A 25,149-nucleotide genomic window follows, 5' to 3' on the forward strand; every position below is an offset into this window, starting at 1 on the left:
CTAGAAGGCTAGAACAGGGTAAAAAGAAGGAGAAATGAAGGAGCAGCATTCTAAGAAAAAAAAGATGCAAGAGCTAACTCTAATATTGTGTTGTGGTTTTCATTAATTAACCATCGTAGAGGTGTTAGAGAGTGTATTGCTAACACTCCTCTAATATCCCCCATTTGAATGCATAAAACAATTTCAGTAAAATATTCCATACTCATCATGATGGAGGTCTAGTTGGAATTTCTAGTTACCTTCCTGTTGTATATATTGTATACACTACAAGAAAAATAACCTATGCCTACAGACGTTTTTTTGCTACAGACATACACTAGTGTAGGTAAATCTCAAAAATACTTTTACCTACAACTAACTAATGTAGGTAAAACTCAACCACTTATACCAACCATTATTTGGTGTAGGCAAATTCATTAAAACTAAAAAAATACTTCTACCTACAACTATGTTATGTAGGTAAAACTCCAAAAAACTTGGGCCTATGAGTGATTAGTGTAGATAAAACTCAAAAGAATTACTACCTACAGAAGCACAGTGTAGGCAAAATTTTAAAAAACTTATACCTACAACTACGTGATGTAGATAAAATTTCACAAAATCTATGTCTATAATTAGTTGATGTAGGTATAACCTCAAAAGCCTTATACCTATGATTGTTGGTGTAGGTAAAACTCTTTAAGACTATTTGAATTTGAATACTAGTCTCTTGTTTTTTTTAGTAAATACTCAATCTCAAAAAATAATTTTCAAAATCTAGTACAAAAATTGAAAAGTTCCACTCATAAATAATTTTTAAACTCACTTTAAAAATATATAAGAATAAATTGAACTATTAAAAAAATAAATGGTCAAATTGAATATAATAAAAAATGTAATGGCAAAAAAATATATCTTAGCTTTCAATTTAAAGTACCAAATCCATCACCATTATTTTACAATCTTAAATTTCGCACCAATTCTTGAGTGTTTCTACCTAAAATTTAAAAAATGACAATTGGATGATGAAAAATGTATACTTTGTACCACTAATGTTTCCTTGTTTAATTTACATAGCCGTGGTCTTCAGACGTAAATATAAAATTAAAACTTTAACCATGTTTTAGGATAAGATAATAATCAATATCCAAACGATTTGTTTAGTATGGATTTCAACATGAATTCCACTTTTGTCCCGCTACTGAGATACTTTGGTTTTCCATTACGCGTTGGCTTCTCTTTCATAATGTGTTTCTATAACTAACCAAAATTAATGTCAATTATGCTAGATAACATTTTGATTTCAAGAAGTAACAGCCAAGAAACAAAAATAGGGATAAAAAGCCTGATTGGTTTCTTAAAAGAGATTACGCGACGAGAGATTTTTAAATTCCAGTGAGAAAATGACAAATAATCTTTTACAGAAAAAACAAGAGGCATGAGCTTTAATATTTGTTCACGCGTAAAGATCACTCTTCGAGCTCTCATCCTCTCTCTTCCTCTCTCTTCGAGCTCTCATCTTCTCTCTTCCTCTCTCTTCGAGCTCTCATCCTCCACGGCCCCGTGTTAATGCTTTAATCTGTAACTCTCTTTCCATTCAGAGGTTACTACTATTGTACGTTTTTCTTTCTCACACTCTTTTTTATTTTTCTTTAACCTAAAACTCACTCTTTCCCCGGTTTCTTCAGAACTCCATTCTCGGCTTTCTTCGAAGCGTTGAGCTAAGGGACTTGTATGTGACTTTAGGTTAGGAAGGAAAAAAAAAAGGGATTGGAAACTTGGCCTTGGATTGCAATGTTACTTAGTATTTGTTCTGTTCAACAATTTCGCATCGTTGTATGTACTTAAAATTTGATAGAATTTAAAGCATTTTAATTGGAAAAGATTGTTTCTAAGGGAATGGGGTTGAATCATTTGCCCTAAGCCCCTAAGTTAATTTGAATTCAGTTGGGGATTTAAGTCACTAAACTGTGTTGTAGGAGATATGTTAGTTGCCTGAACCTCTGTTCATGGCTTTTTTGAAAACCTATTCAATTCACATTGTTTCTATTGGTCCAAGTTTCCCATATAGACTACACTCTGTATGATTGAATTAATTATTATTTTGTGAGAATCTTACTTTGTACTCTGTTAGATCTCTATGAAGTTGAATATTGGGATTCGGCTTTGTACAGACCTATTATTAGTTTATTATTATGTCAAAGTTAGATTACATGATTGCTTATATATAGTTAACTTAAGGTGAGAATGAAATCCATGTAGTTTTGAAATTAAGAAAATAAAGCAATCCAAGGTGATTTAGTCCAATTACTCACGTTCTGGACTCTGATCCAGACATGCACTTCATCTATCTAACTGTTGTTAACACTTGGATGTTTCTCCAGTCCTCACTCTCTCTCTTTCTCTCTGTCCATCAACTCCATGACTCTTTCAGGACACCATATCCATCATCAACTTCGTCACTCTTGGTAAAAGCCATCTTGCACCTCTTTCTTTCTCTCATCAACACGGCTTCCATGTTCTTCTACCTCTAACTTCACATTAGGTCTGTTCTGTTTCTGTGGGTTTGTGAATCTTTGTGTCGTTATGTTTGATGAAATGCCACAACCATCACAAACTATAGAATTCCTCTGAACTGTAATGTAGAAAGCTGTTTTGATTTTTAGAATTTCAAAGATCGAGCTTTCTACAACTAGTTCTTCGCTTACATGGAATGAAACCATATACATGTTCAATGTTCATAGAAAACTCACCATTGCCACGATTACCTACGCTGTTGTCTTTTAAATGCCATTTTCCTATTCAGTTGGTGCCTAGCTTATATATACAGTTCAAGTGACAATTTATCACTTCTTTAACAATGGTGAAATTGCTTCTTCATTCTCTCTTGTTTGGTTGCAATGTTTCTGGCACCAAAGTAGCTGTTATGTGGATGCACTTGTTGCATGTCTAAGTAATAAGAGAAACTTTAGTATTAATGCCGTTGAGCTGGTTATTAGAGAACCTAAGACCAATAGCTTCAAATAACCCCTCTAGAAAATTGGGCTCACTTGGTGGTATGTTAAAATACACATCTGTTGAAACTTATTCAGTCCTTCAAGCAAGCTGCCTTCAACACTGGTTTAAAAACTGGCAAGCACTTAGGAGAAACAAATTGACAGCTAGCACTTTTGCTGCTGCTATTGGGTTCATAGTAAAAAAAAATAAAAAAGTGGGCAGGGTATTTTCTCTGTGAATTTTCGGTTCTCAGTTACTAACTTTTACAATGAAAGCATCTTATGGTTTAGTTTGGTGACAATTTTACCTAACATGCTTGGAAGACTGTGGCTAAGATTCTCTTCCTTTTTAATCTTATTGCTTCTTGATTTTATTTCTGTGTCTTTATTTTAAATAATCTCAGACTTTCTAACATGGAATTGGATTCTCAATTATCGCATAAACTGGAAACTTTTATGTTTAATTGGTTTTTCAACTTTTTACCAATCACGTTATTTGAGTTTGTTATAACAATTCTTTATTAATAAGTTATATGGGAAACTGTTAAATTGATGTCTCCAGCTGTTAGAGAAGATTCATTCCAGCTGTTAACTGGAGTGAGACAAGCTTAAAAGGTGATAGAACTTAATATCGCATGTTTGGAACTTTTAATTACGTGCATTTTTTTATATACGTGTACGTCTTACCCAGCTTCAATTATATAAACATGCTTCTGCAGTGGTTTTATCTTCAACACTTCTTTCAAAACCAAATTATTAGTGTGATTGTAACAGACACATTTGGTCATTCTTTGAAATTCAATTGGAAGGTGACTTTTGTCTTTTAATTTCTTGTATATGTTTCTTCCTTTTAATTATGTTTCAGACATACAGAGATTAATCTTATAAAATAGGAAGATTTATTTATGAGAATAAACTTTTGACCACGTATTTAAAAAATATAATTATTTGTCCATCATATCACACAATCAAGATATTAGTAAAAATAAATTATCACATAAATGTTTTTACTCAAACAAGTAGAGGATATTTATGATTTTAATAAAGAAATTAAGGAAGAAAAGATATAGCACATTTTTTTTGTGGATTGAGGTAGCCTGCCTACCTAATTTTCCATCTAGTTTTGGGTACTTAATTATAATCACACAACCGGAACATAATGATATTAAGTTTGATCGAAATGTATACTTGATTAGTAGGTGTGTCTTATTTTGTTGTTTTTTGGCTTGTTAGAAGTATGTGATTGTTAGATGTGATTTTTTAATATATTTTTAATTACAGGCATTGGCAGAGGAGATCAAGGCAAGATATGATAAAGCAGCTGTCAAAGTTGTTGACCTGGTAAGTTGGATCCAAATGAAATTTTGGCCATTCCTACATTCCTACATTCCTATTTAATTTGAACTAAAGATATGAGAGAAGGTTAAGAATTTAAAGAAAGTTGATAAAAACTTTGTATATACCATGAAAGAATCTTATAATTGGCCCATAGCTTAGTGCATAAATTATTTCTTATTGATAGCTAAAGATGGATAGTGCCAGATGTTGCTGTCTATGCCAAGATACATATATATGCTCTACCAATAAAGTTGTAATTCTAGTTGAAGCCATTCTCCTAAGTCCTAATCACTAATTCACTATACTTCCCAAGCTTCAATAACATGATTAATATAGACTGCAAGTGTCTTTCCTTCTGCTGTTTAACGGAAAAAGGCATTGCAATATTTGACTATGAGATTATTTGTAATGCTTTGATATATTGTTGTAGATTCTTACACTTCTACAATTTGGAGGATATACACTAGTGCAAAATTCAGTTGATCTGTATCGAAGCTTTGGGTTTGATACACAGTCAGTCCTCATTGGGCTCATCATATTTCAGGTACTTTTCAAAATTATGGTCTTTCCATCTAAATAAAAAAATTTAGAAGATTATCTATTATTATTTGTTAGTTTTTTTTATTCGTGAGAACAAAAGATAATTTTAAGATAATTTATCTTTCATTAGAATTTGATATTAAAAATTTAAAAAAAAATCATTGAAAACACAATCTCAATTAAATGAAAATATTTAGGTGATAATGTCATTAAATAAAATAAATTAGTTAATAATAAAAAAGGATCACCGAAAACATAATCTCAACAAACATGTGATTTATCGTAAAAATAAATAAACATGTGATTTTTTCTTATGAGATCAAATGAAGTAATCATTAAGGAAAGAATATACTATTAATTTATTGATTGACCAGTAGCTTGTTAAGCGCCAATATGCTAACCGAATCAATGATCAATGCAATTTTTTTATTTTAACCGAATCAATGATTCAACTGCTAATATATTGGTGGTTGTAGGCTTCCAGTGCATTAGACATTTAGTTATTAGTTAAAATTCTCACAAGAGTCAAAGTTATTGTTTTGGTTCATTAATGCAGAATTAGTACTCTCAATTTGGTTCTTCAAAATTACTTGTCATCATGTTAGATTTTTTTAATTGTCATTAAATTAATCTTGTTAACATATATATGCTATGCTTGTATTCTTGTGTTTTATTTTTCATATTTTGTTTCCAGCTAGGCAATTAAAATAATTTGTCCTTTTCACTGCTAACATTATTAATTTTATAGTTGCTAACACGGTTGTGATTGACTTATACCTGGATATTTTAGTTATATTAAGCACTAATTTATTATGTCTATTTTATTCTACTTTTTCAGTTATTTTATCAAATGGATAAAAGTTGGATAGACTACAATTCTCTTAATAAAGAGAAGTATATTAGAGGAGTTTTAAACTTTCTAGATTTTGCATTTGCGAAATCGTCAAAGGATGGAAAAATTTTATGCCCTTGTACCAAATGTGTCAATTGCAAGTGGCGCTCTCGGATGAATGTTTATGAGCACATTATTAGTAATGGATTTCTAAAAGGATATGTTACTTGGATCTTTCATGGTGAACAAGTTGGCCCATCTAGTTCTTTAGATACATCCCAAGTGGAAGGGGAGTTTGATCATGACATGGATACATTGGTTCATGATGCATTCACAATGCATGCAACTAATGAGAGTAATGACACAGATATAAATATGGAGGATGGAGATTCTAGAGAATTTATGAATGGACCTAGTGTTCAACAATCTGAAGACAATAATAATTCAGAAAAGTTATATCAGATGTTAAGAGAGGCAGAGCAAAGTCTTTATAAAGGTTGTAAGAAGTTTACAAAATTGTCATTCCTTGTACATTTGTATCACTTAAAGTGTCTAAATGGGTGGACTGATAAAAGTTTTTCGATGTTGTTAGAGCTGTTAAGTGATGCATTACCAGAGGAAAATACTTTGCCCAAATCATTTTATGATACAAAGAAGATTATTTCAGGGTTGGGTCTATCTTATGAAAAAATTCATGTTTGTCCCAATGAATGCATATTGTATAGGAAGGATTTGGCTGATGCTGAAATTTGCCCTAAATGCAATTTGTCAAGATGGAAATATAACTCTGATGATGTTGAATGTAGAAAAAAGATACCTGCAAAGATTCTTCGTTGGTTCCCTCTTATACCTAGATTGCAAAGACTTTTTGTATCACCAAAAACAGCTTGTTCTATGATATGGCATGAGGTTGGTCGAACTAAAGATGGACTCCTGAGGCATCCAGCTGATTCATTTGCTTGGAAGAATTTTGATTGTCAGTATCCTGATTTTGCTTGTGACGCTCGTAATGTTCGACTAGGTTTGGCTACTGATGGCTTTAATCCTTTCAAAACTATGGCAATTTCCCATAGCACTTGGCCTGTTATCTTGATTCTGTACAATCTTCCTCCATGGATGTGTATGAAGCAACCTAATTTTATACTTTCATTGCTTATTCCTGGTCCAAAAGGTCCAGGTATGAACCTTGATGTTTATATGCAGCCTCTTGTGGAAGAATTAAAGGAATTATGGGAAATTGGGGTAAAAACGTTTGATGCATGTAAAAAAGAGTCATTCCAAATGCGTGCTGCAATTATGTGGACTATTAATGATTTTCCTGCTTATGCAAATTTGTCTGGTTGGAGCACTAGAGGCCAATATGCTTGTCCATGTTGTGGTTTTGAGATTGGCTCAAAGTGGTTGCGTTATGGTAGAAAGTTTTGCTATATGTGTCATCGTCGTTGGTTAGAGCCCGATCATAAGTGGATATACAATAAAAGAGATTTTGATGGAACTCAGGAGTTTAGAGCTCCACCTGATCTACCTAGTGGAGCTTTTTCTTTGAGACAGATGGAATATCATGGAGTTGGGGATTGGTCACCATGGAAAAAGAGAAGTATTTTGTTCACATTGCCTTATTGGCAACATAGTGTGCTCCGTCATAATCTTGATGTTATGCACATAGAAAAGAATGTGTGTGATAACATTATTGGGATGTTGTTACAATTAGAAGGTAAGTCAAAGGACAATGATAAGGCACGCTATGATCTTGTTGATATGAATATTAGAAGCCAATTACATCCAAAGATGCACCCAAGTAAAGGCAAACAATATTTTCCTAGAGCTTGTTACCAAATGACTTCAAAAGAGAAAGAAACATTTTTGGAAGTTCTCAAAACAATAAAAGCTCCTGATGAATATTTGTCTAATATTTCAAGATGTGTGCAAGTGAAGGAACACAAAATATCCGGTCTCAAAAGTTATGATTGTCATCTTTTAATGCAAGAGTTTCTTCCTATAGCTATGAAAGGTTGTTTGCCAGACAAAGTGAGTTTAGCTATATCCGATCTTTGTTGTTTCTTCAAGGAGTTGTGTGGCAAGGTGCTTAATGAGAGTAATTTAGAGCACCTAGAGCATCAAGTAGCTCTAACATTATGCCAATTAGAACAGATTTTTCCTCCATCTTTTTTCATCGTAATGGTACATTTGGTAATCCATTTGGCACATGAAGCAAGAGTTGGAGGACCTGTACATTACCGATGGATGTATCCTATTGAAAGGTATGAATACTTTTTAATCATTTTAAAACATTCTAGAGTTATAAAGTAAAATGATATTATCTTAATTTGTAACCTAAAATTTTCTTTTTAGGTTCCTTTTGACTCTAAAGTCATTTGTTCGTAATCGAGCACATCCAGAAGGATCTATTGTAGAAGGATATTTAGCTCATGAATGCTTGATATTTTGTTCAAGATATCTATCTAGGGTGGAGACTCATTTTAATCAATTTGCTCGAAATGATGACTCATGTTTTGTGGAAAATGTAAGTGTTTTAAATCCTAGAGGTAGACCATTGGGGAGAAAGAAGCAAGTTGGATTCAATGTGAAGAAGAGAAAAAGAGCTTCTCGGATTTCTCTTGATAAGAAAGCATTGGTTCAAGCACATAGATATGTGCTTTTCAATAGCAACAATGTTGACCACTTTCGAAAGTAATACAATTTTTTTCATGTTCATTTATTTATTGAATATTTGTATAATATCTTTCTATCAATGATAATGCTTACTTTTTCTAACCTTTTTTACATAGAGCCCATACTGATCTTATCAAGAGACAAAATCGTCGATTATCTCCATATGAAGTTGACAAAATTCATAGTAAAGAATTTCCAGATTGGTTCCGTGAAAGAGTAAGTTTAGGAAGAATCAATAATATTAAATTTTGAATTCATTTAAAATTTTAACCATTTGAAATAAAATTGTGGTAGGTTGCTCGATTGGAAGAGCAAGACAGCACTCTAGTGGCAAATGATATCAAGTGGTTAGCTCGTGGTCCACTAGAAATAGTGAGAAGATATAGTGGGTACATTGTTAATGGAGTTAGATTTCATACAAAGACACGTGAAAGGTGCTTGAAGACTCAAAACAGTGGCATTGTTGTAACTGTTAAGACATTAAGTTATGCCAGTTCAAGAGATAAAAACCCAAAGGAGGGAGAAATCCACTACTATGGTGCACTAACAGATATAATTCAATTGGATTATTCTGGAAAATATAAGGCTATACTTTTCAAGTGTGATTGGGTTGATATAAACAGGGGTTGCAAAATTGATAACTTCGGTATGACATTAGTGAATTTCAATTATTTGCAACATACAGGGAATGATATATGTGACGATCCATTTGTTTTTGCATCTCAAGCTAAGAAAGTATTCTATGTGGAGAATAAAACACAAAATGGTTGGCTTGTTGTTGTGCATGCTAAAATCAGAGATGTATATGATATGGGTGATGAGAAATCCAATGACACGGATCAAGGGAATGAACAAGTCTTACAAGAGATAAATCATAATGATTTGATCAGACCAGAAGCCGATGATAGTGATGATATCATTGAAGTTACAATACCTATGGAGAACATTTTACCACATGACAAGGATGATAATTATATAGATGATGATGAGAGCGATGCAGACTTCTTTTGATTTGTTTTTATTTGTTCTATTTGAACATTTGGTTATAGTTTGAGTATACATGTATTGAACATTTTGTCACATTTATATACTCTTATTCCTTTCTTTAGTTTTTTGTTCTTATTATTCATTACTCTTGTGTTTATTTTTTGTTATGTATAAAAATCACTCACAATATAATGATGTTATCCGTTTTTTATCAAAATTTGTTTCGTTGTTTCCTCAATAGTTTGATTCTTTGTGATTGGAGATTGGTGAAAAAATAGCTTACAAGCAATCTAAATTTGCCTTTTAGGTAATTACTTTATTCTTCTTTTATTTTTTGGCATGGTGTTTAAAAAAATCATAGTCAATAATGTAGTTATATCTAATTTTTATTTTATTTTATTTTTTGGATTGATTTATTCAGCATACTATGGGAAAGCGCAGAAAGTTGAATATCATTCAAAATGATGGTCAATCACAAGCAAAAGAGCAATCAATTGAAAGCTCTACTGAAGTGAACCAAAATAACAACTCTATACTTGAAGAAAATGCACAATTTGAAGGAGGTATAAAGATTTTATTAACTTAATTTCTTTATTTTATATTAAATTATTTATAACACAATTGTTTATTAACTAAATCAACAATCACAAACAGAACAACACATACAAGAAGATAGTCATGTTCAGTCTCATACTTCTCTTGAAAGTGCAAATGAAAGTTCAACTAAAGGTATTTATACACATATGCTTTTTTGGCTTAGAATTATATGTACAATTCTGTTTGAGTTGAATATCTTTTAGAATATGATAAGATTAAATTTACTAGTGAGTTTCTTTTTTCCATATAGTTCAAATCTGTGTGTGTGTGTGTTTGATAAATGTCATATCCATGAATGATTTAGATAAAAAGAGAACCAGAGGTTATACACATATGCTAGATGTGTGGAACTTGCCAGATGGAGAATTCATACTTTTTGAAGTAGATCATTGGGGCAATCCTATGGGTTGGGAAGGGAAAACTCTACTGAATGCAATTGGGAGCTTGGTAAGGAGACACCAATGTGCTCCTATCAATTTTCTTAGCTGGAAAGACATGCCTAAGGACTATATTACTGACATGGTTGAATTAATTCAGGTCTGGTATAAAACTTTATAAGTGTTGTTTCATCTTGCTTCTTGTAAAATTTTATGTCTTCTAATGTCTAACAAAATGATCTTTTTTGTTTGTTAATGATACTCATAATAGAGTAAGTTTCGATTTGTTCCTGAATTAACTGAACAAACAAAGAAAATATTGATTGATGACATGAGTCTGAAATGGAGGCAATTTAAATATGAACTGAAATCAAAAGGATATGATGAGAGCAAAACTAAGGAGGAAATGATTGCTCACATCCCAGATCCAAGGGTTGATCCTTCTCAATATCGTGATTTAGTACATTATTGGTGTTCTGAGAAAGGGCAGGTATACATGACAATGTCACCAACCTTTTGCTAACATAACAATTATATATTATATGTTTATTTTTATTATTGACATTTTATATTTGTTGGTTATAGAAAATAAGCAAAATCAACAAAAGGAGCCGCTCAAAATATGAGGACTTGCATTGCATGGGAACCAATAATCTTCCAAGACGGATTCATGAGATGGTTTGCCTTTTTTATATTTTTTTATTTTTAAATTGCTTAATACAAATAGGATGATTGATCTTTTTAACTAATGTTAGACTACAAAGGCTAAGGGAGTGCAACCTTCTAGGGCAGAAATTTATATTGACACTCGAACTCGAAAAGATGGAAGCATTGTTACTGAAAAGGCTGCTATTGTAATTGTAAGAATTTTAATTTTTATTTCAATACTTTTTCTTTGTTTTGCTCAATTTTCTAATAGAAGGTTATGGGGTGAGGGGGAGTAACTAATGTGGAGATGAGTTTTGTTTAGTGATATTGAAGTATTCAGGATATTGATGTATGATAATAATTTATAAGGTGTATTTATAAGGTGTATTTATGTAGGATGAACTAAAAAAGAAAATGGTTGAAGCAGAGAGTTCGCAAAATTTACAAAGCACGCAAGATTCTACTGATTGGACAAATGATATATATTCAAAAGTCAAAGGACCTGAAAAAAGAGGACGTGTGCGTTGTCTTGGCAAGCTTCCACATCAAGCAAGTTCATCTCAAAACTCTTATACAAACAATAGAATTCAAAAGTTGGAGAATTTGCTTGGAAACCTTGTAGCTGTGCTTAAAGTACGATTTGCAGAAGATCCACAAATTAATCAAGTCTTAGAAGCTATAGATCAAGAGGTATGAATTTATAATTCTACTTATTCAACGATTTAACTATGATATGATACTTTACAAAGAAAAAACGTTCTTTTAATTTAGGTACCTACAAATGATTCTACCGGTAAAGATCATCAAACTACAAACAATCTTAGCTAGAGGTGAGTTGAAATATAGTACTATATTTTAACTATATATATATATAGAATATATCATCATTATGTTATTTTAATAGCAATTGAATGTTATAATTTATGCTTCAGTCTTGTTCCTTTTACTTGAATGATGATTTGGAAAGCCCTCGTGCAATTGGACCCTTCTTTAGGCTCTCACGGTCAAGGAAAAGATGATGGCAGCATCAACCACATGATTATTCTGTTTGTGTCCCCACTATAAATATATAATTGGGTCATCTAATTGATCTTTTCTGGATGGGATCACCTAAATGAATTATTGATTAACTGGACCAGCTTGTGATAATATATTGTTAAATTTACACGTCCCATTTTTCTTTTTTGAGGTTTGTTTTCTTGTATATGTTATTGGGTGATATATACTTGTTAAATACATACTTGAAAGACCTATGCTAAAGCAAGAGTATTTTACAATTGGAATGAGGGTGGGAAAAATGTGAAGCAGAAAAGCAACCTTATTTTCATGTGAATGTTTGGCTATTATTGTTGCATACTCATTTTGTATGACCATTCCATGTCCTTCCTAGGTTTTAATTATTCTCATCTGCATATCAACTTCATAAAATGTAACCCTTCAACAATTTCTAATTAATTATAAGTTGATGTAATTAATTAGTTGTGCAGAAGTATGCTAGATAAAGTAATCTTTTTGAACTTTCAACAGAAAACACAATCAATTTGGCTTTAGGGTCATCTTAATTATAGTTGTCATGTAGCCCTTTGAAGTATGCCATATCTAGTAAAACTAAAAGCTAAGAACAAATATCTTTCTTGCTGTGAAACAGGCTTCATGGAGTTGCTATAATTTGTTGCTTCTGAGAGAAAAAGGTAGGAGCATGCCAAGCTTATGATGGAAGAAACAGCTAGTTAAAACAAGATTCCAAATTAATTGCTGCACATGCAACATTTTAATACTACTGGGCTCTTTTTTTGTTCCATGATATTACATATAGAAGAACCATGTTCTAAAAACATTCCCTTTTTTGTTCTTAAATCTTGCCACTGTAACCTTTTTCTAGGCAAAAGTGATGTTAATATGTTAGTCATTAGTCATAACTCCACGTGATTAGCACACAGCATATACATTTAATTTGAATTTCAAATTGAGAGCAAATAAATTCTGAGGTCAACCACTAAAGATATGTTTGGATTTCTTCCATTCAAAGCTCACAATCTAGTTACAACAATCACAAATTAGGCTAACAAAAATTTAATTGTATGTAGCAAGTTGTTGTAACTTTTCAAATTTAATTAAGCTCATGTATATTTAATTAAAAATTATAATAAAAAAATAATGTAATTAGGAACTAGTTTTATTATTATATGACATTTACCTACAGAAGACCATAGGTACAAGTAAATTGACTTTTACCTACAGTTAGAGATTATAGGTATACATTAATATCTTTTACCTACACATTTAAAATAGTAGGTGTTACCTATAGTGATAGTTAAATTTGACTGTAGGTAAAAATATATCCGTAGGTAAAGCCTATAGTGACAGACTATTAGTTGTCACTGTATACCCCCTCAAAGTTGACGCAAAAAACGTCTGTATGACAAAGTCCTTTATACATCTACCTACGGATTTTGGACTTCTAGTGACAGATTTTGACTGTAGGTATAAGTCATTTTCCTTGTAGTGATATTGTGTTGCAGTAATGATCCTTTAAGTTGCCTGGCTTCTTCTTTGGAGAACTCTGGTAGCCGGTTTCCCAACATAGATCGCATGGTTTTTGAATACTCACCTTTTATGAGTGGGCCCATATACCTAACCAGAAATGCAAATGCAATCCATAAGAAGTACTGAAACACTCTTTTCTAATTTCCTAACAGCACAAATTACACATCACTACAATTGAATCCAGTTGGTTAGACTTAAGAATGTTTATTTTAAACTCAAGTGGAGTCAATATGAATTCATATGTAATCTACCTTCAATTTTACACAGGTTTATGAGATGACATATACTTTGAGTAAACACAAATCACCCCACAGATAAGAAAAGGTACTAACACATCAATCTAAGTGGCATCGTTAACTAATAGCGATCAATAATGTTGACCCTTATTTTTCTTACTAAATGTAGTATAGCATCAGTCACTACATGATCTTATTTGCAAAAATAAATATTGTCTCTGTCAATTTTCCTTCCCTTCAAGCTATGAATGTTGAGTATAAACTTACCATCCAAACATGAAGTCAAGGCCCCTACATGCAGCGTCTCGATAACATTTCTCTTTAGAAACCAGCACATACCAGTCAGAATTCAAGGTAATCCCTATTAAACCCTTTTGAGATGCCTGCATACACACTTTTAAATATTTTGTCAATTTAATTACTAATAGCAGTCAATAATTTTACATGAAAATAAATTATGGTCTTTCACCAAATAGAAATTACATGTGGCTTCTGTACTCTTTGATCCTTTTATTAGAAAAGTTCAAGTATCATTAAATTTTAGGACACAAAGATTCATTGCGGGTTTAAAAAGCAGTCAAATGAAAGGAAAACTTGAAAGCACTGAGTAAAATGCATAAAAATTATAGCTTACCTCATAGACTATCTCGTAAAACTCTAAACAATATCATAAAAATGAGTTTCAGGATGAACAATATCATAAATATGAGTTTCATGCCTGCCACCCTGCTTACCATGATCTTCAGAAAATATTCAAACCAAAAAAGAAAAATACAAAAAAATCAACACAAGCAAAGGATATGTTTGCGCATCCAGGAAAAGAAAAACAGAGAACAAAAAATAAGGCACACAAAAAACTTGCAAAAAAGAAAAAGAAAAATAAACGTCTCTGTGCAACAACAACAATAACACGAATTTCACAATTGAAACATCAAAATTCAACTTACCTCATTTAACTCGTATTTGCTATTTTTGCCTTGAGTTACCTGAGATGATACTCTGCACAAATAATAATAATAATAATAATTTTAATAATAATAATAATAATAATAATAATAATCACAACATAAAAAATGACATTCAGTTTGAGCCTACATAATAATAATAATAATAATAATAATAATAATAATAATAATAATAATAATAATAATAATAATAATAAATTTCTACTTTTTGAAAATAAGCAGGCAGCAGTTCAATTCAATGAAATTTCAAAACAATTGAAAACTCACAACACAATTTGAATTATTTAAATCACTTGCAGTTGGACTTATCAACTCATGGGGCATCTAATAAGTGGGGGCTCAAATTAAACTTCAAAATGATTGAAAACTTACAGTTTGATTCAAAATGAAACATCTACAATTATTAAAATCACTTGCAGTTTGATTTATGTGTCTCAAAAAAGAATCATATCATATATGGCTTGTTCTGGATCTAACAAAAGCAATTATGCATCTCAAAAAAGAAGCAATGTTTAATATATTCCTCTTTCTTTCACTTAACATTTCAAGGAAATTGCTAGGGCCAAGACAGTTGTTAGTTTACCTTCTCAAATTTGCTCTTTAGTTGAGTTCCTATGGGGACTAGTACACATTCTCTCTTCTTCTCCATGAATGTGTATTATGCGAAAATCAAACTCCGGTCCTCCCCCTCCCCCAAGTTCACTCTTTGTTGTCAACTGAGTTACACTCTATGATAATATTTACTCTTATTTGAAAACCAAAGTAAAAAATATTAAAAAGTACTATTGGAGGAGAGATATACATATACCTGGGTATTTATGAGCGAAAGTATCCCATATACTTGGTCTTTTTTCACCTTCCCTTGCAACACCTTCATACTACATAGCAAAATTATGTATCTTAGATTCTGAATACATAAATGGTAATTGACAGCAATAAACAAAATTGGAAGATTGTTAAAATTGATTGAGAAATTAATATGATATAATGTACCTGATATGCTGAGGATGTTGACCCGAAAATAAAGCCTTGTGGTAAACTGCTCCAGTTGAGATAAGAAACGTCATGAATGGCAAGAAACTGCCCCATCTCTCAATTCAAAGGCCTCATAAATCCCTTTAAATTAAACAAAATATAAATACAATCAAAATCGAGCAAGGCGGCAACATACATGAAAATAAAAATGACACCTTTATTGTGAAAATAAACAACACCATAGAAAAGCTTCCATAAGCAACCAACATGCAGGAAATGAAACAATATTCCAGCTGACAAAAATTAAACAACTTTTGTTCTAAAACACAGTAAGCATGCATGTAACAAAACCCTATGTGCCGCTGAAGAAATCAGTCAAATGAAAGGAAAACTTGAAAGCACTGAGTAAAATGTATAAAAATTATAGCTTACCTCATAGACTGTCCCGTAAAACTCTGAACAATATCAGAAATATGAGTTCCATGCCAGGCACCCTGCTTACCATGACCTTTAGAAAATATTCAAACCAAAAAAGAAAAATACAAAAAAAATCAACACAAGCAAAGGATATGTTCGCGCATCCAGGAAAAAAAAAACAGAGAACAAAAAATAAGGCACACAAAAAACTTGCAAAAAAGAAAAAGAAAAAGAAGCGTCTCTCTGTAGCAACAACAATAACACAAATTTCACAATTGAAACATCAAAATTCAACTTACCACATTTAACTCGTATTTGTTATTTTTGCCTTGAGCTACCTGAGATGATACTCTGCATAGTACACATAATAATAATAATAATAATAATAATAATAATAATAATAATAATAATAATAATAATAATAATAATAATAATAATAATAATAGAAGCTTTTTGTTTATCATATTTTGTTCTTTTTCTATTTTAATTTATAACAATTCATGGATTTTGAGAGATCATATTTTAATTTACATTCATTTTGTGTATTTGTTTCAATGATAATTGATGGATTTGCATTTTAAATCAAATGATAAAAATATTAAAAGTAAATATAGAACTGTGGCCACCCTTTTTAATTTCTCACATACACAATCAACACCCACACTTATTATTATATTTTCATCTTCACTTACCATTACACGATTCCATTTTCTGGGTGGTGTCCTTATTCTTCTTCTTTCCAAATCCTCAAATGGGTCGCAAGAAAAACGAACCAAAATGCACCATTTGCAGCACCCCTCTGAACTTCCTCTCTGCCTTCCTCATTTCCTGTGGTTTGATCTACGCCTTGGCAGCCTACATAATAATAATAATAATAATAATAATAATAATAATAATAATAATAATAATAATAATAATAATCCTTTGTTGTGCCACGTTTCCGGGTATTATGCTTTTGCACTTTTATTCGATCACTTCTTCTTCTCCTCTTTGGATTGTTCTGCATTTTCGGCTGTGAGTTTTTTAGAATCTTATGCATGGTTGTGCCACATGGTTTGATGGTTATAGTTTCCGGTGATTATGCTTTTGCACTTTTATTCGATCCCTTCTTCTTCTCCTCTTTGGATTGTTCTGCATTTTCGGGTGTCATTTGGGGAGATCTTCCCTGCTATCCTTTTAAACATACCAAACACACACACACACACACACACACACACACACACACACACACACACACACACACACACACACACACACACACACACACACACACACACACACACACACACACACACACACACACATATATAAATATACAATTCTAAATACAAATCTATTAAAATGCTGGAATGAAAATATATCTCATGTGAAAAATAAATAATTTTAAAAGTGCCACAAATTTAAAATTAAAATAAGAAATAAGAAAACATACCCAAAAATATCATCTTGACATTTGATCGAACACATAACCTACAACCAATAAATGTCCTAATGAACATGATCAGAAAATGCATAACTATGAGCACTAAAAATAATCCTGCAGACAATGGGAAGAGGCATGTCAAAAGAGGATTTATCATCTGGGGCACACATGCATCATGATAACACACCAAAAAACCTAAGATAATATAGAATTATATATTTGTTTCAATCAAATCAATAGGAGGTTGTAAGATCATGATCATGAGCTTCAACTCCAAGCTATAGAGATGTCTCCTCCTAATCCAAGGCATAGAGCCTCCAATTTCAGAAATTAAAAACTCACTCTTCCATACAGCAAGAGCCGAGCAATTATTATATAGCTGTAATTCTTCCCTAATTCAGGGAAACCATTTGAGTCATCAACATTAAACCACATCTAAGAACATACCAAATCTACGCAAATTCCACCAGATCTACAACCTGAAAAGATAAAAATGTAAGAAAAAAAAAGAAGAAAAAATATCAGATATGAGATTTTAGGATAAAAAAGTTACCTCGTGAAGCGTTGAATCCCAGTTCTCCTTCCTCCCTTCCACTTCAATTCAAATCTCTGAGTGGTGGATCCTTATTTTTCTGATTTTTTATTTGTATTTTAGAATTCTCCAAGGTTTTCATGTGTACTGCAATTGGTTTCGTCGGTTTCCTCGAACACTCACTTAATGGGTACCTTCCTATTATTGCACCCAAAGGACCCCTCATTTTTGCAAGTGATTTTGTCTTTACCAAGTTGCAAGCTTTGGTTCAATTTAGCATTTAGAGAGAGGAGAGTGAAAAGGAAGAAGAACTGAAGAAAGAGAAGGGGCAAAGCAAAAACACAAACAAAAGCTAGGGGAGGGTGAAAGCCAGTATTAAAAAGCAAGTGTGTTTAGATTTGTGTTCACGTGTCGCTGTTGAAACAGGTGTTGCTGTTTTATTTTTTTCAAAATTCCAACTTTGTCAACTAGAAGCATACACGTGTCAAGCTTCTAGGTAAGGGTACATTAGTAATTTTCCTGGCCTTCTCTTTTAATATATAATATATAGATTTATAGATATAGATATATAGATAAATAGTTAGCTATAAAAATTGGCCTAAAGTTACAGAATGTAAATAAAGCATAAAAACATATTATTTATTGAAAATTTAATTTCTTAAGTGATGAACAACTAATTTTAAGGAAATAGAAAAAGGAAAGTGATAACAAAATTAAATAAAATAAAATTTTATATTATAATATTATATATATATATATATATATATATATATATGAAATATTAATAATATTTTTAACTGTAATATTTTATTTTCTCCCAAGTTTTATTTTAATAATAATAATAATAGTTAATGGGATCTTCAACCACACTATATTGCACACGAATATTAATAATTTTTTTAAAAAAATTATACTTTATGATACAGGATTGATATGTAACACACAATTCTTATTATTTTTAGTTCATAATGTTTAATTCATTTTTTTACAAATTCTACTTTTAAAATCATAGTCTATCATATATATATATATATATATATATATATATATATATATATATATATATATATATAAAGTGTATGAACCACGTCATGCACGACTAAACATTTTTTATGATTATTTTTTTATGAATATTTAAAATATATAAATTTTTATTAGAAATTATTTATAATTTTATATATATATATATATATATATATATATATATATATATATATATATTTACCAATTTTAATCCAAACATAAATTTAGTCACATCCATTGAATCTTTTCTTTCATTATCGTAATTATCACCACTTCCTAGCTGTCATGACTTTTTTGACGTGTTCCCTACCCTGTTTGGTTTGGTCACTCCAATCGTCACGGGCTTTCTCGATGCTTGCCTCCTATATGTTGGGTCTTGATGGTTTTCTTTTCTTTTTTTCCTTTTGGTTCCTAATCACGACGTTCACTAATGTTCTCGTTTCCGTATTAATTAACAACCTACGTCTAAGAAGATCATCACGGTAAGCCAATTTTTAATCATGTACGGTCTGAAATTTGCAATATTTAGCTGCAATTTTATTATTTGCTTGCATTCATCAACTTATCGTTTTTCTTCCATTTGTTCCACTGTACAGATAGCTTAGTGCAGAAGTAACACTAATGACGAACATTATAAGTGTTGATACATTGCTGATTATTATCCAAAGCGAAGCAGTACAGTGGTAAATGTGTTTTCCTTGGAACTTTAGTTACAGCAAAGTAAAAGCAAGAGTCGAAATTCTGCAAGATGCCACTCTTGCATTACTCACCTTCGTTCATAGCCTCATATTTGATTTCACCCAAGACTATATATATATATACACATATAGGAATCCATGCTCCATTTCAATGAAAAAAGGTATCAGAAAACTCAAGTTAAAATGCATAGTTGTAACAAGATTTATAGCACATTTGTCCTCACTGACAGAAAAAACTGCTTTTGTTTTCCATGATCTATATTGGTATACATTTACGACTGATATGTTCTAGATAGACATTGAGGACAGCAAGATAATGGTCCTCATGAGTATGTCAGACAAAACAATGACCATATTCAATTAGAAAAGGTGAATCAAGAGGAAAAGAATACAAGGATACCAAATATGATACCTGGAAAAATATATTTGAATAAAATCATAGCATCAAAGCAACCTATACTAAAATGATTTAGCAATCCACCCATTTCCTTGACAAGCCATGGATCAGTCAATTTTCACTGACGCGTAGATTAGCTTTATGAACCAGAAGCATGAATAGAAACCAATGGTACCAGTGACCACAAAGAAACCATATGAAAGAAGCAGCATGTACCCAAAATACAAGACTCCAGAAACTGGTTTTGTGATCTCAAGCTTTGTGAAGAAGTAAAATGCAGCATAGAGGAAAAGGTAGAGTGCAGAGGAACCTGAAGTGAGATAAGACCTCCACCACCAACGGTAGTCCTCGCTACACAACTGGAAGTAGCAGAGAACTATTGTGATCTCAGCACAAGTAACAATGAGGATGAGGAACACAATGAAGAGGAAACCAAATATATAATAAAATTGATGCAACCAGATAGATGTGAGAATGAAGAAAAGCTCAATGAAGACAGCACCAAATGGGAGTATGCCTCCTATTAGAATAGAGAAGAGTGAGTTCATGTACCAAGGCTGCTCTGGGATCTGCCTGGCTATCTTGTTGGTCTTTACAGGATCCTCAGTCACTGGCTTTTTATAACCAAAATGACCACCAAGAAACACAAGTGGAACTGAGATGCAAAACCATAAGAAAACAAGAGCAAACATTGTACCAAATGGCACAGCCCCAGAAGACCTCTGGCCCCAGATTAGTGCATTTAACACAGAGAAAATTGCAAAGGCAGTGGCAGGAAACATAAAGGCTGTCTTGAGAGCAATTCTTTTCCATTCTGTTCCCTTTAACATCTTATAAAGACGTGCCGAAGAGTAGCCACCATACAGTCCCATAAGGACCCAGAGCAAGAGCATGGCAGTCATCAACCCCCCTCTATTTGAGGGGGAGAGGAATCCAAGTGCAGCAAAAATCATGGTGACAAGAATCATCCCAAAAAACTGAACACCAGTTCCAACATATACACAGAGTAAATCCGAGTTTGAAGGAGGCCTGAAAACATCTCCATGGACAAGTTTCCACCCTGACTCTTCCTGAGCTTCCTCCTGAGTCTCTAATTGATTGTACTTGGAAATATCACGGTAAAGTGTCCTCAACATTATCATAGCCACCATGCCCGATAGAAAAAGTACAATCAATAAAGAATTAATAATTGAAAACCAGTGAATTTGGTCATCAGCCATTAGGAGATAGGAATCCCAGCGAGATGCCCACTTCACATTACTCTCCTACAAAATGTTTGGAGATTTAAAAAATAAATGAACATCAAAACCCAATTCTCAGATGCACCCTTATTCCATTACCACGAATAATGAAACTAACCTGGAACTCAACATCATAGGTAAAAATTATCTCCTTCTTGTCTTCAACCTCTTGAGGAGGCTCAGAGCCTGAGACTAACTTTTTTGCATGAGGATCACATGTAGTTAAGCGTGTGGTATTATCCCATCCACCATCATATTCATGCTTGACACTGAATTCATAGGAATAATTTCAAGTTAGAAGTATTATCAACTAGGCGTTTGGTTTGAGAAAATGTTTTCTGTCTACATTTTGTTCTTATTTTCAAAAGTTTGTATGAGGAAAAGTGAAAACAACTTTGTATTGTTTTTGTTTTTATGTTTTCCTGTATAAACTTTAGAAAATAGGAAACAAAGTGATAGGAGAGAACATTTTCTCAAACCAAACTATGTATACAACCAAGAAGGAAAGAATTATAATACAACCTGAAAGGCTTAACCTCAAATCCTACAATTCTTGACATTTCTGTCACGGGATCTCTGTGATACTTAACTATAAATGTTAAGTGGTTGTGGACAAAATGCTTTTCATCCTTGTTCTGTCAACATTTGTGTATACGATGTCAAAACAAATGCAAATCAATGACAGAAACAAAGGTCATTAAGCTGGCACTTACTCCTGCATACTGTCCTTTAAGACCAACTAGGAAGCCATGCAGATACACCAAGGATGACTCACGATCTGGTCGCCGTAGTGGAACAACCAAAGGAAGATTGTCTAAAATCCTGCAACAATGCAAGGATAGAATAGAATACTAAATTTTTTGTCAAAAGGGCTTTGTAACATAAGTGACTTACATGTTCACACGATATTCATCATCTATCTTTTCCTTGAACTCTTTGGCTGTTTTTGCATTGAGAGTTAGCCGACAAACAACATTGCACATCTGGGGTTCTCTCATTTTAAACTTGAAGAATCAAACTGTTTTAGTATTTTTGTAATTGAACATACTAAATGGAAGAAAGAAGAATGATGCAAAAATTTAACCAACCACGTAAGGAGAGTTTTCTATGCGGTCACCCCTCAGGACTTCCCCAAGATTCTCAGCACTGTCAACAATGTGACCTGGATGACAGTAAGGCAGTGAATAGTAGGAGTAAGGAAGCTGTGTTTTTGTGGAAGATAGTTTGTTCACTTTCACCCTCAACAGATCCCCCTGTCACCAATGAACAACATAAGATAAGACAGTTAATGTAAATTTAAGAAAAAAGCTATTCTAGATCAATCAAACAATAATTAATAAATTGTGGAAGTGTCATTTATGTCAACATGACTTTGGAAAATAAAATGTGTAAAACAGTTTTGAAAAGGAAAATACATCAACGATAGCCTTATCCACCAGGTATGAAAAAAAAAACACATGACTAAATTCCTATATTTCCCTCCTTCGTGATAAATCAGAAATGCGGTTGAAATATTCATGCACACACTATCTCATCACCTTTAACACTAATCAAAATACCATCACATGAACTGCAAAATTTAGATTCTTTAGTCCCTTGGTAAATCTAAGTATAAAAGATTGCCACTGGAACACGTTAAGTTCATATTAGCAAGAATTTCATACCTAGAATATCATAATGCTCGGATTTCACAAACCCAATTAGAATTTGGCATCAAACCAAAATAATTACAATCATTACCCAAATTGTAAACCAGAGTAAGGATCTTATATCTCAAACCAACAAATCCAAAGAAAGAAAGAAAGGATGGAAGGAAGGACATACCAGAAAATCAAGAAGACAAAATTATTGATCTGACTCGAAATTCAAAGAAAGGATGAACATGACATGAAAAATGCAACAATGACACAACCACATTTTGAAAGAAAAAGGGAATGACCTTGTGGAAATCCTCCGGTGCAACACCAGGAAGGTAAAAACTAGTTCCAACATGGAGATGAACAAGTAACAAAAAATACACATGGATCCACAGACACAGGTTATTACGTGCGAGAAGAACTCTTGCCATGGTTTCCAAACAACGTAGATCAACGAACACTTCTCTCTTCTCTCTTCCCTCTCTCCTCTTCTTCTTCCTCTCGTTCCTCCCACTAGTTTTTCTTTCAAGTTTTCTTTCTTTGTTCGTTACATAAATGATATTGTAGTTGTTGTTGGACCAAAATCATGTGTCGGTTGGTACATTTTTCTATCATAACGTAATAACTACATATTTCTGGTATCTAGAGCCATAAATATCAGCATATTATTCTTTAGGTCTTCTTGTCTTATTAAGAATTAACCATTAACATTATAATATTAAATTAAATTTTCCACGAATTTGAAATAGATGTAACGAAATGTTTGGTGAGTCCAATTAACTCATTTTAGATATCATTTTTTTTTAGAGAAAGATATCAGTTTAATGACCATGTATTATTACTATTTAATTTTATGCATTTTCAATCATTTAAAAATTATAATTTTATGACTTTTAAGTACATAGTTATTGAAAAAGATAATAAACCTATAGATTGTAATTCAATGATGATATAAATTATTTTATATTGTTAGGATATAGTTTGTTTTCTTTTTAAGTATGGAATATACCTTTTTTTCTTTTTTATTTTCCATTCCTCTACCTCCCATAGTTTTTATAGGGAAGATTTTTGTTTGGATAATCTTTTTAGAAACACTTAAAGAAAAAAATAAAAATAAAATGAGATAAATTTTTGTATAAGTTAAAATATATCTTCATTAGTTTCTAAAAGTTCTCTCATATAATTTTTATAAAAGATAAGAAAATATCTATAAATTAACTAATAGTTAACTAATACAGGGGTCATATGGAAAATTTTGTTTCATTTTTTTCCATATTTTCTTCTCCTAATGCTTTTAGAAAAACTTAAGCCAGTCATGCGTCATTTCAGTGAAAATGCCTCCCATGCATTAATCAAGTAGTGCCAAAAAAACGAAATTGATGAATGATGATGTGCGTTGGAGATTGTATACACAGTTTTAACGGTGGGTTCGATTTGTGTAGTTGTATAATTTTATTTCATTAATAGCGGAATCCGTAGTTAAATAGTTATTTTTGTTTTTTTGGAAAGGAAGTTAAGTAGTTAGTTGGCACCAGTTATTGGTAAAAGAGTGTTTAATTTATATAAGTTCGATGTGGCTGCATCTACACTTCAACATATATTTTGTGTCCTATTTTAATGAATTCAATATAAATCTCTATAATAATCAAATTCCAAAAAACAAAATCGAAAATAATTAATGAACTATATAAACGCGTCTATTCCGAATAGGCGGGAAAAAGTTGACCGTACATTCACACGGATGGTTATATACTACTATCCCAATCCGCCGATGCCAGAGTAATTTTGTTTTCTTTAAATACATAAAATTTAATATGCTAAAATATAATTTAAAATATAAATTAATTTGTATCATTTAACCGTATGTTGAGTATTATGTATTAGTTAAAATTTTAAATATTAACCAAGTTTTATTTGGGTGTTTCAAATAAATTAAAAAGTGTGGATTCAAAGGGATATGAAAGAAAGAGAATTTCTCCGAGATGTTTTATGCAGATGGATATTCAAAAAGCCTACGATACAGTGGATTGAAATGCGCTTGAAAAAATCTTGAATGAGGTGGGTTGTCCTCGGCAATTTACGAATTGGATA

At 32.0% G+C, this 25,149-nt stretch overlaps 3 protein-coding genes and 1 long non-coding RNA gene across 13 annotated transcripts; 2 read left to right on the plus strand and 2 right to left on the minus strand.

Moving 5' to 3' along the window:
- Positions 1 to 1,446: 1,446 nt before the first annotated feature.
- Positions 1,447 to 12,872, plus strand: LOC114416734. Of its 7 annotated transcripts, none has more exons than XM_028381716.1 (13): positions 1,447 to 3,590; positions 4,257 to 4,316; positions 4,744 to 4,857; positions 9,587 to 9,652; positions 9,767 to 9,908; positions 10,000 to 10,074; positions 10,247 to 10,479; positions 10,591 to 10,809; positions 10,905 to 10,997; positions 11,075 to 11,179; positions 11,364 to 11,657; positions 11,739 to 11,797; positions 11,900 to 12,300. In XM_028381716.1, the coding sequence occupies exons 5-12, from the start codon at positions 9,773 to 9,775 to the stop codon at positions 11,793 to 11,795; spliced, it is 1,212 nt and encodes a 403-aa protein (XP_028237517.1). In that variant the 5' UTR covers positions 1,447 to 3,590; positions 4,257 to 4,316; positions 4,744 to 4,857; positions 9,587 to 9,652; positions 9,767 to 9,772; the 3' UTR covers positions 11,796 to 11,797; positions 11,900 to 12,300. The 7 variants fall into 7 exon arrangements, with proteins under 7 accessions (XP_028237517.1, XP_028237518.1, XP_028237524.1 ...); XM_028381717.1 differs by having other exon boundaries at positions 1,447 to 1,594; XM_028381723.1 differs by lacking the exon at positions 9,587 to 9,652 and having other exon boundaries at positions 1,577 to 1,594.
- On the plus strand, positions 5,730 to 9,534 carry LOC114416733. Its single transcript, XM_028381715.1, has 4 exons — positions 5,730 to 7,946; positions 8,038 to 8,376; positions 8,475 to 8,574; positions 8,653 to 9,534. Exons 1-4 carry the CDS (start codon positions 5,860 to 5,862, stop codon positions 9,367 to 9,369), a joined length of 3,243 nt encoding a protein of 1,080 aa, XP_028237516.1. The 5' UTR covers positions 5,730 to 5,859; the 3' UTR covers positions 9,370 to 9,534.
- A 250-nt stretch (positions 12,873 to 13,122) lies between the features above and the next one.
- LOC114416736 lies at positions 13,123 to 18,450 on the minus strand. Of its 4 annotated transcripts, none has more exons than XR_003667561.1 (10): positions 18,084 to 18,449; positions 16,800 to 18,009; positions 16,407 to 16,458; positions 16,123 to 16,198; positions 15,709 to 15,831; positions 15,524 to 15,593; positions 15,299 to 15,431; positions 14,698 to 14,749; positions 14,018 to 14,144; positions 13,123 to 13,601 (listed from the first exon to the last, which is right to left on the minus strand). It is a non-coding gene; the product is annotated as an uncharacterized LOC114416736 (long non-coding RNA). The 4 variants fall into 4 exon arrangements; XR_003667562.1 differs by having other exon boundaries at positions 14,018 to 14,133; positions 15,299 to 15,443; XR_003667560.1 differs by having other exon boundaries at positions 15,299 to 15,443; positions 18,084 to 18,448.
- A 1,517-nt stretch (positions 18,451 to 19,967) lies between these two features.
- LOC114416737 (transmembrane 9 superfamily member 10-like) lies at positions 19,968 to 23,627 on the minus strand. Its single transcript, XM_028381724.1, has 7 exons — positions 23,361 to 23,627; positions 22,510 to 22,674; positions 22,316 to 22,425; positions 22,135 to 22,243; positions 21,944 to 22,056; positions 21,540 to 21,690; positions 19,968 to 21,445 (listed from the first exon to the last, which is right to left on the minus strand). The coding sequence occupies exons 1-7, from the start codon at positions 23,487 to 23,489 to the stop codon at positions 20,288 to 20,290; spliced, it is 1,935 nt and encodes a 644-aa protein (XP_028237525.1). The 5' UTR covers positions 23,490 to 23,627; the 3' UTR covers positions 19,968 to 20,287.
- Between the last annotated feature and the right edge of the window lie 1,522 nt (positions 23,628 to 25,149).

The sequence above is a fragment of the Glycine soja genome, chromosome 6 (genome assembly GCF_004193775.1).
Source record: "Glycine soja cultivar W05 chromosome 6, ASM419377v2, whole genome shotgun sequence".
NCBI classification, from domain to species: Eukaryota; Viridiplantae; Streptophyta; class Magnoliopsida; order Fabales; family Fabaceae; genus Glycine; species Glycine soja.